The 12,996-nt window shown below is 53.8% G+C and overlaps 1 protein-coding gene across 4 annotated transcripts in view; it reads left to right on the forward strand.

The window, feature by feature from the left end:
• The window catches only part of FHDC1 (FH2 domain containing 1), a 42,838-nt gene extending 36,377 nt beyond the window's left edge, over nt 1–6,461 (forward strand). For all 4 annotated transcript variants that reach the window (XM_072773676.1, XM_072773677.1, XM_072773678.1 and 1 more), the window contains exon 12: nt 2,153–6,461. In XM_072773676.1, the coding sequence (XP_072629777.1) occupies nt 2,153–4,105 (1,953 nt within the window). In that variant the 3' untranslated portion in view covers nt 4,106–6,461. The remainder of the gene's footprint in view (nt 1–2,152) is intronic.
• Nucleotides 6,462–12,996: the final 6,535 nt, after the last annotated feature.

Genomic DNA, 12,996 nt, shown 5'->3' on the forward strand with positions numbered 1-12,996 from the left:
GGCCGCCGGGCCGCTGCCACCGACGCTTGCTCCGATGCCCTGGCAGCACTGTGCCCGGAAAGGTCTTTTATGGGGCAGCCCTGACACACATTCCTTCGAAGGCCCTGGGTGTCTTCCTCGCCCCCCTACCCGGGAAAGAACGTGCTCTCCTAGGGAACGCTTGCTCGCGGTGGGAGGATCGGAGGGCCTCCTCTCCCCTGTTTCAGGCACCATGGCCATTGCCAGACGGTTGGCCAGAACCGGCTTCGAAATTCTCAAGTAGTCAGGAGTCTGCTGCCGTCTGAGCAGTACCGCTGCGTTCCTTGCCCTCAGCGTCCGGTTCCAGTAATCTCTGAGTTCAGTAGAGGAGCCAGAGGAGGCTGGGTTGCTTGGCTTTGCAATTGCAACTTCCATCTGTCAGTTAAAAACAAAAACAACATCCCTCCACTTCAGACCGTGATGAGGAACTAAATACTTGGGCGTTAGACCTCTCCCTGTATTTAAATGCAGGTTTGTCCACAGCTGAATTCCTTTGAGGGACTGATTTCCCTCCAGCCCTCTGTAGGCCAGAGTGACTTGAGTTCTCAACCCCTCCTTCTCTCCCGCTGAGAGACGGAGGCTAAGCCTGTGGCCACGTTTCCTCTCCCTTGTCCAAGCAGTGAGCTCAGCAGTGGGAGGTGATGGTGGTGGAGGCCAAATTGGCTCTTTCTGAGATTCTTAGTCCCTGTCAGAATGCTGCAGGCCCAAGGGGCCACCTGTGTGGTTCTCTCACCCACCTGTCCTGAGCACCAGGAGCTGGCCCCGTCCCGACTCCAGGCAGCCTTGGAGGAGAGGGCCTGGGGGGACCTGGGACACTGGAGAGGCCGGGCCAGAACTGCAGGAGGGGCCACTCATCCCCAGCCAGAGCCTCACAGAAACATGGAAGGGAAATCCACCATTTGAGAAGATTTTCAAGTAAAAAGTGCTGTCATTGACAGATTTGGGTTGGGAGAGCCACATGTCTAGGAGATATATATATATATATGTATATATATATATATTTTTTTTTAAGATATTATTTATTCATGAGAGACACAGAAAGAGAGAGAGGCAAAGACACAGGCAGAGGGAGAGGCAGGCTCCACGCAGGGAGCCAGATGTGGGTCTCCATCCCCAGTCTCCAGGATCACACCCAGGGCTGAAGGCGGTGCTAAACTGCTGAGCCACCTGGGCTGCCCGACAAATAAGTATTTTATAAAATATATATAACTGCCGAGTGGGGGAGCCCGATGTGGGGCTCGATCCCAGGACCCTGAGATCATGACCTGAGCCAAAGGCCAACTGAGCTACTCAAGGCGCCCCACAAATATAGTTAAAGTGCACAGCCGGGTGGTGAAGTGTGCTTTACGATGTGCATTTGTTCTGGTTTGGTTTTGTTGGGGCAGGGCTGGGCACTTGGAGCAGGGTGGAGGGTGGTGGAAGGCTTTGTAAAGCAGATCCTCTTGTCTGGTTGTAGGAAGGGGGTGGGGCATGAGGGCAGAGCCACCCTGGCACCTCTGGTGTTGCCTTACCAGGGAGTGTTCAGAGTATAGATTTGAAAGGCATCTCTTAGGAGCCTGGGTGTACTTTGATGCATTCAGATCGTGGTTAAGCACAATGTGCTGCACGTGCGTGCACCTGTGTAGGCGTCCTCCGCACAGATGCAGCTGGGAGGTATGATCTCAGGCTCCTCCTGTTTTCTCTCTGCCATTGATTCGGTAGCCCTTTCCCGGAAGTCCTTTCTGTCTCACCCGCTTAGAAGCCATGCTGGGTTCCTTCGGAGTCGAGGGGCAGGCATGTGTGGAATCCCAGTGCCTTGGCTGCCAAGCTGGAAATTGGGCCCAGGGATCTGATGATAGCCAGAGACGGGCTGGTGGCGTCCGCAGCCAGCTTGGGGAGAACTAGCCCTCGCCACACCCTCCTGCCTGCAAACCCACCATCTCTGTGACACTTAGGAGCCAGGTGCCCTCCATGCACGTAGCTCTTGCTGTTTTTTTTTTTTTTTTTTTTTTTTTATTTATGATAGTCACACAGAGAGAGGCAGAGACACAGGCAGAGGGAGATCTTGCTGGGTCTTAAGGCAGGTGGCTGTGGAATTGCACGCAGGTCCCTTGTGTCTCATGTGTCTTCGGGCTTCTCTCCACCCCTCCCTCAGGACAACCACGACCGGGCTGTGCAGGAGCTGAGGCGGCTGCAGCGGCTGAAGGAGCTGGAACAGAAGCGTCGCTCCTGGGCGGCTGGGGAGCTTGGGGGATTTTGCCGGAGCAGCAGTGAGAATGACGTGGAACAGCTGACCAAGAAGGGCACAGAGGACCTACCCCCCTTCCTGCAACCCAGGCCCGTCAGCCCCTCCTACCGACCTCCTAACACCCGCCGCTCCCGCCTTTCCCTGGGTGCTTTCGCTGACCGGGAGCTGCTGACCTTCCTGGAAAGTTCCACCGGCAGCCCCGAGGAGCCCAGCAAGTTCAACAGCTTGCCCCGGAGCAGTCCTCGGCAGGCCCGGCCCACGCTGGCCTGGATGGAGACTGGGGACCCGAAGGCCCAGGACCCCGGCCAGGCACATAGACCTCAGGCCTCCGGGGGCCGAAAGGAGGACCCCGAGCCGCCCTCATCATCTTGCCAGAGCCAGCTGTCCGCCCTCCGGCCTGAGGACCCTACGCCCGCCTTCCCCCGAGTTCGGCGCAGTGGGGTGAGCATCCTTCGAAAGAGGAATAGCGAGCCCGTGGGCCTGGGCCCGGCCCGGTCCCCTCCGCTCTCGCCGTTGGCTCTGGGGATTAAGGAGCACGAGCTGGTGACAGGGCTGGCTCAGTTCGACCTGCAGGGACCCAAGGGCCCAGAGGAGGTGCCCAGGTTGACCGCGAATGACCTCAGCTCCAGGGCGCCCGTGTCTCCGGGGGATGGGAGCGAGCCGTCGCTCAGTGCCAGCCACAGCGGCCTGAGGCCTGTGGGCACAGGTGCCCCGGGCGGTCTCAGCCCAGCCCTGGAGGGGGAGGAGGACCCGGCGGCCCCCGACGAACCCAGTGGCAAGGCTCTAGTATCTGTGGGCAGCAGCGACCCTGAGAGCAAAGACGCGGGGTCTCTGTTCTACGTCTCGGACGCCACCGACTGCTCGCTGACCCTGGACTGCTCGGAGCCGGGCGAGGCGGGCGCGGGGGATGGCTCCCTGTCCTCGGGGGCCGGGGAGCCGGGCAGCCAGGTCTCCTCTCACCCCACCTCCAGCCCCGTCGGGGAGGCCTCTGCCCCGGGGTCCGAGGAGAGCCCCCCCGCCCGCAGGGACAGCCTCCCCGGGGACAGGCCCGCCAAGGGGAAGGATGCGGCGGCCGCCAAGAGGAGCTCGGTCAGAGAAGCGCCCCAGGGCGCCCCCAAGGCCAGCCCTGCCCGGCGCAGCCAGCCGGCGGCCCCCAAGGCCGTGCGCACCCTGACGGCCTCGGAGAGCGAGAGCATGCGCAAGGTCGTGCCCATCTCCAGGGCCGGCCGCGCCCCCGGCCCCGCGGGCTGGAAGCGGCCCCCGCGGGAGGCGCCGGGCGGCCGGGGGCCCTCGGACGAGTCTCCGCGGCGGGCCTCGGCGGGGGCGGGGGCGGGGCCGGGGAAGGAGCCCCCCCTGCAGCCGCGGGGCTCGCTCAAGAAGCCCAGCGCCAAGCCCCTGCGGAACGTCCCCAGACAGAAGCCCGAGGAGAACAAGATCTGCCGCTCCGGCCCGCAGGGCCCCGACAGCCCCGAGGAGGAGCCCCCGGCCCCGCCGGCCCCCAGCGCGCCCCGCGCCCCGCCCCCCGTGCCCAGCTTCGCCCGCAACACGGTGGCCTCCTCGTCCCGCTCGCTGCGCGCCGACCCCCCGCCCGGGCCCAGGGCGCCCGTCTCCAGGGCCGCGTCCCAGCGGCAGCCGAGGCCGAAGGGCGGCCCCGAGGACGCGGCCCCCAGGGACGGCGGCGCCCTGCGGCGGGCCAGCAGCGCCCGGGCCCCCAGGAGGTGGCCGGAGGCGGCGGCGGCGGCGGGGGCGGGGGCGGAGGCCCCCCCGAGGGCCCGGGCGCCCGGGGACCGCGCCTCCCTCCGCCTGAAGCCCTCGGAGCGGGCCGCGCTGGGCAGGATGCTCGAGCCCCTGCGGAAGTGACGGCGCGGGAGGACCGGCCCAGCTCCTGTCGCTGACGGTGCAGCCGCCCAGGCCCGGGGACCCCCGCCCCCGGAGGCCCCTCCCAGAGCAGGGACCCCGCTCGCGTGCACGGGGGGAGATGCCGTTCTTACCCGCTGGGTAGAAAGGAAAGAAAATCTCGGCCAGTTTTTATATGTCCAACTTCTTTTTTAATATCGCAAAGTATTTTAGTTCCTTTGCAGAATGCAACGCCTCCTAGGGGAAGAAACAAACAAACAAACAAAGACAACACCCTCAATATGAAGACCTGATTCTCCCGCGTTCCGGGCCTCGGGTTCCACGTCCCGCTCGCCGTCCGCTGCTGCCGGCTGGACTCCCCGCAAGCCCCGGGCGTCGGGTGCGGGCGTCGGGGTTGGCACCGTCTCCCTGAAGGCCTCCGCCTCACTCAGCTGTGTGGGACTTGGGGTGAGGGTTGCGTGGGAGCAGGAGCGACAGAGCCCGGCCCAGGGAAATCACTGCGTGGAGATGGGGTGCTCCCGTGCGTTCAGGGCAGCTGCGGTGGGCAGTGCCTTCCTGCAGACGGATCGCGGCCTCCCGCAGGATGCTGGGTCTTCCTGGACTTACAAGTCCCTATTTTAATGAAAAGGCATCAGGGGCTCCTGAGCGGAGCACGTCTTCCCCTTCGTGTTTTCCCATTTATGTATCTGTGTAAAACTGAGTGAAGGCTGCTAAGACTTGGGTTCACTCTCGTTTCGGGGAAGAATGAACCCTTCCGTCCCTGTCCTCTCCCTCCCTCCTCTCTGCCTGCAGCCAGCCCTCCCTTCTCTTGCCAACCCCACATGGAGCCTGGAGAGTGTAGATCTGCGTCCCGGATGATACTTGTTAATGTTGACATCTCTTCTTTGGTACAGTGGTTTTTAAATCCTGAGAAAAACCAAACCAAGTTTTTAAAAACAGACCAAAAACAGAAGAAAAACTGCTTTTAGGAGAATTTATATTATCAGGACATTTTTTGGGGGGGGGGAGGCTTTATTCAAAAGAAAGGAGAGGAAAAAAAACATTTACTGTTTCTACTCACTGCCCATTTCACTACTTCCTTTTGAGACTAATTAGGAAATGAGGAGATTCTTGAAACTTTCTTGTTATTTAAAGTTACTCCCTGCCCTTTTCCACTTTTGGTCACTTAGTGAAACCTTAGTGAAACCTTACTTTAGATCCAACGGTGGTAGATGGATTTCAGCAAATCCATGTGGTTGATGTTCCAGTCTTCATCCTCAAGAATGTTGCCTTCCATCCAAATTAATTGGAAAGTTTGAGCTTCCATAAGTCAGCTAGATTGAAACGGTAAGCTTTATGGCTAAATAAGTAAGGCACCTGATCACAAAACCTTATAAAAATGGCCTTGAGTAGATATTTCCTTGGCCCCACAAAAATGGTTATGGAAATCCTGCACTGCTTTTCATCATCTCAAAAAGTCTTAAGAAATCATATATTTAACCACGCAGACAACAACGTTCAAAACATAGGGCCCATGGGTGGCTGGAAATGGATGAAAGAGGTCAAAAATTGGTGGATAGTGGGGTGCCTGGATGGCCTGGTCGGTTAAGCATCCGACTCATGATTTTGGCTCCGGTCATGATCTCAGGGTCATGGGATTGAGGCCTGTGTTAGGCTCCGAGCTTAGCACCGAATCTGTTTGGGGTTCTCTCTCCTTCTGCCCCTCCCCCAACCAATGTGCACTCTCTCCCCCTCCTCCCTAAAATTAAAAAAAAAAAAAAAATTGTGGATAGTGGTGGGGTCAGGACCTCCAGGTAGGATCCTGGCAACCAGGGTTCCAGTCCCTGCTCTGTTGCTAATGCTATGTGACTTTGGCAAATCTCTCCCTCTCCCTAAGCCTCTGCTTCCCAGCCAGAGAAGTGGGAACATGGCCTCAGTGATGGTTTCTAGAGGTTTCTCTAGCTCCAAGAGTCCAAGTTACTACAGACAACCAAGACCCATCTACCCCAGGACCAGCTTCTCCAAACTGACCGCCAGCACCTCCATAGCAGAGGCCTCATGTCAAAGGCCTGCTCAGAAGGAAGCACCTTCAGAACATATTGTTGCTTTGAAACCTAATAAGCTGAGTTTCTTGAGAAGCGGGGTTTTACTTAACCCTTGTGGAGCTTCTGTGTATGCATCTGTATGAGCAGGTGATCATTCTATTACCTTTTATCGGTAGTAAGCTTTGAAAAATAATTTAAGTATATAATGGAGAAATGTAAATAAGTTTCTATATAAGTTGTTTAAGATGAACTGAATGTATTTAAAGGTCCATTTATATGTTCTTTTATGTAACATGTAGCTTAATAAAGTTCCTGTTTATGGGAGTTGTGGTTTATCTCGACTTACTGTGTTGATGGGTATGTGTGTGTGAACCTTGTGGAATAGTATATAATTTCCTGAACACAGAAAAGCCCGGATGCAGGAGGTTTGGGATACAGCGATCTTGTCCTCAAAAGGCTCAAGAGTCAAATTGGGCTGTTGGTGTGTGTCTTCTCTGTGGCCCAGAAACTTTAACTGAAGGCCCAGAGAGCGGGCCTGGCGCCAGACCTGTGGGAATGCAAGCATGCATCTGACATGCAGGCCGCGGATGGAATGTTCAGCACCTCGTACATGCTCGCATTATTCCATGTTTTGGGCCAAGCTTTGTGTAATCTCTGTGGGGCCAGCAAGTCTGGATCTGCCCCTATGTGTCCTCATGCATTTTGGCTCGGGACACTATTGGGAAATCACAGCTCACTTCTGCGGCTGCCTCCGGAATGAGCAGAGGGAGGGAGGGGTGGTTTGGTTTGAATGTACTGCTGGTGCTTAATATGAGAAGAAAGGGGAATTGTTCGGAAGATGCACCTCATACCTCAGGGGTTCATGTCAGGTGTTAGTCCCAGCTACTCTCTGGCTTTGTCTGAAGTGGTTTAGAGCATGATCCCTGGGTCAGGCACCACTTGAAGAGTAGATGAGGGGCGCCTGCTTGGCGCAGTTGGTTCAGCACCCAACTCTTGCTTTTGGCTCCGATCTTGATCTCAGGATTTTGAATCCAATTCCCACGTGGGGCTCTGCTCAGTAGCTCAGTGCGGAGTCTGCTTCAGATTCTCTCTTCCTCTTCTTCGACTCCTCCCACCCTAGCCCCTGCTCATGTTCTCTATCTTAAATAAATAAATCTTAAAAAAAAAAAAAAAAAGTAGATGATGTCCTTATGAGTTGCTATCTGCTCCGTGGACTCTCAGAGCCTGATTTTGCCTGTTAAAAGCTGGTCGGGCTGCTGGACTCCCTACTATACGTTCAACCTGTTAAACCAGGGGTTGCATCAACCAAAAAAAGACTCATAGTGGATCTCAAGTAGTTTTCTTTGTACCTTTTTATTTTGTGGCTTTCACGAGGAATCTGTGTTCCAGTCCTCTTGAAGATGTATGTTGAGTTTGTTTATTTTATATTTATTTTTTTTAAAAGATTTTATTTATTTATTCATGAGAGACACAGAGAAAGAGGCAGAGGGAGAAGCAGGCTCCATGCAGGGAGCCCGATGCGGGACTCGATCCCAGGACTCCAGGATCATGCCCTGGGCCAAAGGCAGATACTCAACCACTGAGCCACCCAGGCGTCCTGAGTTTGTTTATTTTTAAAAGATTTTATTTATTCATGAGAGACACAGAGAAGCAGAGACACAGGCAGAGGGAGAAGCAGGCTCCTCGCAGGGAGCCCGATGCAGGACTCGATCCTGGAACTCCAGGATCACACCCTGAGCCGAAAGCAGACACTCAACAACTGAGCCACCCAGGTGCCCCTATATGTTGAGTTTAAAGGGGCCACAGTTGTTCATTCAAGATTCTGCTTGCTTATGTTTTATTGTGGGAGGTCCCAGAATAGTCGGATGGAACTGTTAATTCAGCCCTCCAGGGCATACAAGTTCACAAACTTCTGCCTCTAAGGGTACAATATCCTACTGCCTCCCATCTGGAGATACTGATATTTTGCAATTCCACAGAATTTTCTGTTGAAACTTAAACTTTATTCTCAATTCTTACACTTTTAAAAAATTTTTTAAATTTTTTTTTTAAGATTTTATTTAAGAGAGATTATTTATTTATTTATTTATTTATTTATTTGAGAGAGAGAGAAAGGCAGAGACACAGGCAGAGGGAGAAGCAAGCTCTATGCAAGGAGCCTGATGAGGGACTTGATCCTGGGACCCTGGGATCACACCCTGGGCCGAAGGCAGGCGGTAAGCCACTCAGCCACCCAGGGATCCCCCTTTTGCTTTTTTTTTTTTTTTTTTTTAAAGTAAGCTCTATGCTTAATGTGGGGTTCAAACTCAGAACCTCAAAATCAAGAGTCTCATGCTTTACTAGACTGCCAGCCAGGTGCCCCTCAATTCTTATACTTTTGATTCACATTCTAGTCCTGTGCCCCAATGAAAAAATGAAGAGTTGTTTTGGTTTTTTGGTATGTGTCCTCAAACAGATATAAGCGTCAAACATATAAACTAAATTAGAATAGGTACATTGCATCTGGTTACTAAGTTTTGTTTTTGTTTTTGTTTTTTAAGATTTTATTTATGGGCAGCCCGGGTGGCTCAGTGGTTTAGCGCCGCCTTTGGCCCAGGGCTTGATCCTGGAGACCCGGCATCGGGTCCCACATCGGGCTCCCTGCATGAAGCCTGCTTCTCCCTCTGCCTGTGTCTCTGCCTCTCTCTCTCTCTCTGTGTCTCTCATGAATAAATAAATAAATTTTTAAAAAAGATTTTATTTATTTTAGAGAGAGAGAACAGGGGAGGAGCAGAGTGGGTAAAGAATCTCAAGCAGACTCCGCTGAGCACGGAGCCTGACTCCAGGCTCCATCTCACAACCCTGAGATCATGACCCTGAGATCATGACCTGAGCCAAAACCAAGAGTTGGACGCTTTACTCACTGAGCCACACAGGCACCCCATTGACTAAATGCTTCTTAAAATTATTTGGGCTGTGAACACACAAAAATGGAGGACAGTGGGTCGGCCGGGTCACTTCTCAGTGTCTGTGGAGTAACCTTGCAGAGTTGGACTTAATCTGTGGCAGGGTTGAAAATAACCCAGAGCAGGCTCTCCCTGGCGGCTTTTTCATCTGCAAATATCTTCCAGTAAAGTGCCTTATGGCTCACTGGATCACCTCAGTGAAAATAAAAGTAACATTCTTACAGTTGAAGAAAATGGCTTTTCTGTCTTCCAGGCCACAGCACTGTATTGAAGCTTTTGGCTTCCTGGTTGGTAGGTAGGACAATGGGACCCCGCTGCAGGAGAGGTCATAGCCACAGGCAGCACTCACAGGCCAGTCATTCATGGGCCTTAGACCCAGAGCCCACCAGGAGCCTGGCACAAGCTGACCATCAGCCTGGGGGATGAAGGTGCCTGGGTCTTTCAATGAGGATCTGGTTGAGGTCTCTATTGATGCATTCATGCCAGGCCTTTGGAACCAGGCCTGGGTTTGCCCCCAGCCTTCTTGGAAACATTCAAAGGCTGAGTCATAAGCCGATGATATTCCCCGAGTTTGCTTGCCAATTAGATGATGAGGAGTTGAAGAGTTGAGAATGCACTTTCCCAGAGCAACTGTGTCATGCACCATAGGCCAGCCCATGAAAAACCTACTTAACCCATCCATGGGTGGACCATGGCATCGACGTTTCTATACAAGAGACATCACTCATAACAGAGTTCCTACAGATCAGTGAAATGCCGGGGTGCCAGGAACATCCCTCCCCAGCTTTGTGACAGGGAGCAGAGATTAAGGCACAGCAACTTGAGGGCACCAGTAATGTTCACTTGCCACTGCTCCAGAAGAAAAGTCCTCTCTACTCCGGGGGTCAGACACAGAGGCTCCCATCTCCCAGGCTGACTCCAGCAAATGTGGGCCATTTCTGTGTTGGAGACTACCTTTTGTTTGCTCTTCCTAAAAGGGCACAAATAAGCCCAGCGGAAACATGTTCATCTGCTTTCAATTTTCCAGGAGGGAGGCTGGATTCAACCACATGCCCTTGCCTTCTGATAATAAATGGGAAGATGGCAGGGGTTGTGGGAGGTCACCTGTGTGGCTAAGGACAGTGGGTAGCTGGGCAAGTGGGTCATTCAGGGAGGGCCAGATGTTTGCTGCAGGTGGTGAACTCTCTGTGGTGTCTCCAGACCCCTGACAGTATCTGAGCAGCCAGTGGCCCACAGTCTCACACACCGTGGAGTGCTTCAGGTGTAGCAGAATCACCTAGGGCTGGCAAGTGATTCCTGGTTCCACTCTAGGTCAGAATCATTCTGGTGGGGTCCCCAAATTTGCATTTTAACTCCCCAGTGATCCATTTCCCCCCCTGCTGTTGAGAACTAGTGGGTTGGAGAGAGGCCAGAGACGAGGGGTCCTGATTAGGGGCTGATGAGCTGTTCTCTGGGCTGGGCCCCTCTCCGAGGCTCTGTCAGGCAATGCAGGTGCTTTTCTCCCAAACAAGCGATGCAGAAAATTTATTCTGAGCTCAGCGCCCGGTTAGGAGGAGAGCCTTATAGGATCCTGAGGGTTGGTCTAATTTGGATCTTAAGACAGAAGCACCTTCAATCATACCCTTGGCCATTCCTTTGAGTCTGGAGCTCTCAGTGATGTAATATCGGAGCTTCTGGAATGATGGCTCCAGAGGAACATAGGAAGTGACGCATCCCTCAAGTCTTGCAATGGCAGCCCTTTAGGAAGATTGTAATTTGGTGTCTGCTAAGCGATTTGCTAATACACGCCAAATGATGCCACACCCATATGAGTGCCCATGGTGAGATTAAAAAAAAATAAAAATAATGTCAGTTTGTTTATTTATTTATTTAAGATTTTATTCTTTATTCACGAGAGACACAGAGAGAGGCAGAGACACAGGCAGAGGGAGGGAGAAGCGGTGTCCTCGCAGGAGGCCCGGCCTGGGACTCTAACCCAGGACCTGGGATCATGCCCCGAGCTGAAGGCAGACGCTCAACTGCTCAACACTCAAACCGCAGAAAACCCAATCTGAGCCCCCCAGGCGTCCCCTACGATGAGATTTTGTCGGCAAACATGCTCTTTGGAATCCTGTTCCCTGCGCTTCTTGGGTTCTGGAGCTTTCCACAGCCTTCAGGGGTGTTCCTTTAACTCAGCTCTTGGGAGCTTTGCCCAGTGGCTGCAGTTGCCACTCCTCCTGGGTGGGGGGGGGGGGTGCAGCATCTGTGCTGACCTCACTGGTCAGGGAGGGGCGGGGCAGCTCTCCAGGGTGCTGACTCAGTGTGCGCTGGGAGCCTGGCGCTCGCGTGCGGCTTCAGCAGGCGAGCGAAGGGGCGTGGGAAAGTAGCTCCCCACCCTGTTGTGGAGTGTGAAGCTCTCCCTGGGAGGAGCCCTGGGCTCTGGTTCCTTCCACAGCAGAATAAGTTACCTCTCACCACTTCTTGCTATAAATGGCTCCGCATCAGTCCGAGGCGTTTGCTGGGAGACCGGACAGCCTTGGCACTTTCGGGGACAGCCACTTTGCCAGTTTGGGCAGATGCAGTAGAGCAGTGTGAGCTATATTTGGATTAAAGCGGCAGTTCAGCACTGGAGGTTGCCTCGACAGAAAGAACAGTACCTGCATTCAGCTGTGGCTGAGTGGAGAGACGTCAGCCTTGCTGGTCAGCTGAATTGTCTCCTTTCCCAGGCCATCAGTGCTTCCCACCCGCTGATTCATCCCCAGGGAGGAGAGAGAGGAGGTGGGCTGTCCGCAGGGCAGGCTTCTTGCCGCTGCTGAGAGGCAGCAAAACGGCCTTCCCGCCCCCACAGGGCCTCCTCCTCCCAAGTTCAGATTTGACTCCAGTACAATAGAAAGAAGTCACTAGATAAGCACCTGGCTAAGTTGCCTGATGCTCTCAGCCCTTTCCCAAGCCCTGGCTTTCCTCAACCAGCTCATAATGGATCGAAGTCTGGCTAGTAACTTTTCTCCCCAGAAGCTCACAGCTTTGCGCAGTTACTTACACACCCACTGTTCCCATGATCCAGTGGGAGGTGGAACTTGTCATTCCCACATTTTGGTAGAGGAATTCATTCTGGGAGAGACGAAAGGGGAGTGCGCGGGCAGCCCCGGGGGTGCTCAGCAGTTTAGCGCTGCCTTCGGCCTGGGGCCTGATCCTGGAGACCCGAGATCCAGTCCCACATCGGGTTCCCTGCATGGAGCCTGCTTCTCCCTCTGCCTGTGTCTCTGCCTCTCTCTCTCTCTCTCTCTCTCTCTTTCTCTGTCTCTCATGAATAAATAAATAAAACCTCTAAAAAAAAAAAAAAGTAAGGGGAGTATGTGAGTCAGGTTACCCAAACCCCCATCTTTGATCACATTCATGGAATGATAGCTCCCAGCATGAGGTCCAGCTGGTCAGGTCAGTCCACATCCGTCCCCAGTCCTGGGACACCACCCTTCAGGAGGAATCTTGGTGAGCTGGAGTATGAGAGAAGAATGACAGGGACAGCCAAGGGTTGGACACCATGCTCAAGGATGAGCCACGAAGACTGTTTAAACTGAAAAAAGATAATAAGAACCTGGTAGTGGGATTAATCTTGTGTTGTTCCAAAACAAAATGAAGATACATCTTCAGGTACAGGAGGCAGTCATGCCAAGCCACATGTCCACCTCCCCTGGCTGGAAGCCCTCCACGTCTCTTCCACCTGGAAGACTCCGAGTCTGTGAAATGACTGTCTCGGATTCTGTAGCTGAGTAGATCCAGGGGCACCTGAGAGCACTATCCCCTCGCAGGCCAGCTGTACCTTATTGTGTCATGAGGAGAAGCATCATGACAGGCAACCTCCTTACTGCCCAAAAGAATTTATCTAATGTCTCTGGGTGTAGGGCCCACTGAGCAGCATCTGTTTATTCTTCTTAGATTTGTCCAT

This window comes from Canis lupus, chromosome 13, assembly GCF_048164855.1.
Source record: "Canis lupus baileyi chromosome 13, mCanLup2.hap1, whole genome shotgun sequence".
Lineage (NCBI taxonomy): Eukaryota > Metazoa > Chordata > Mammalia > Carnivora > Canidae > Canis > Canis lupus.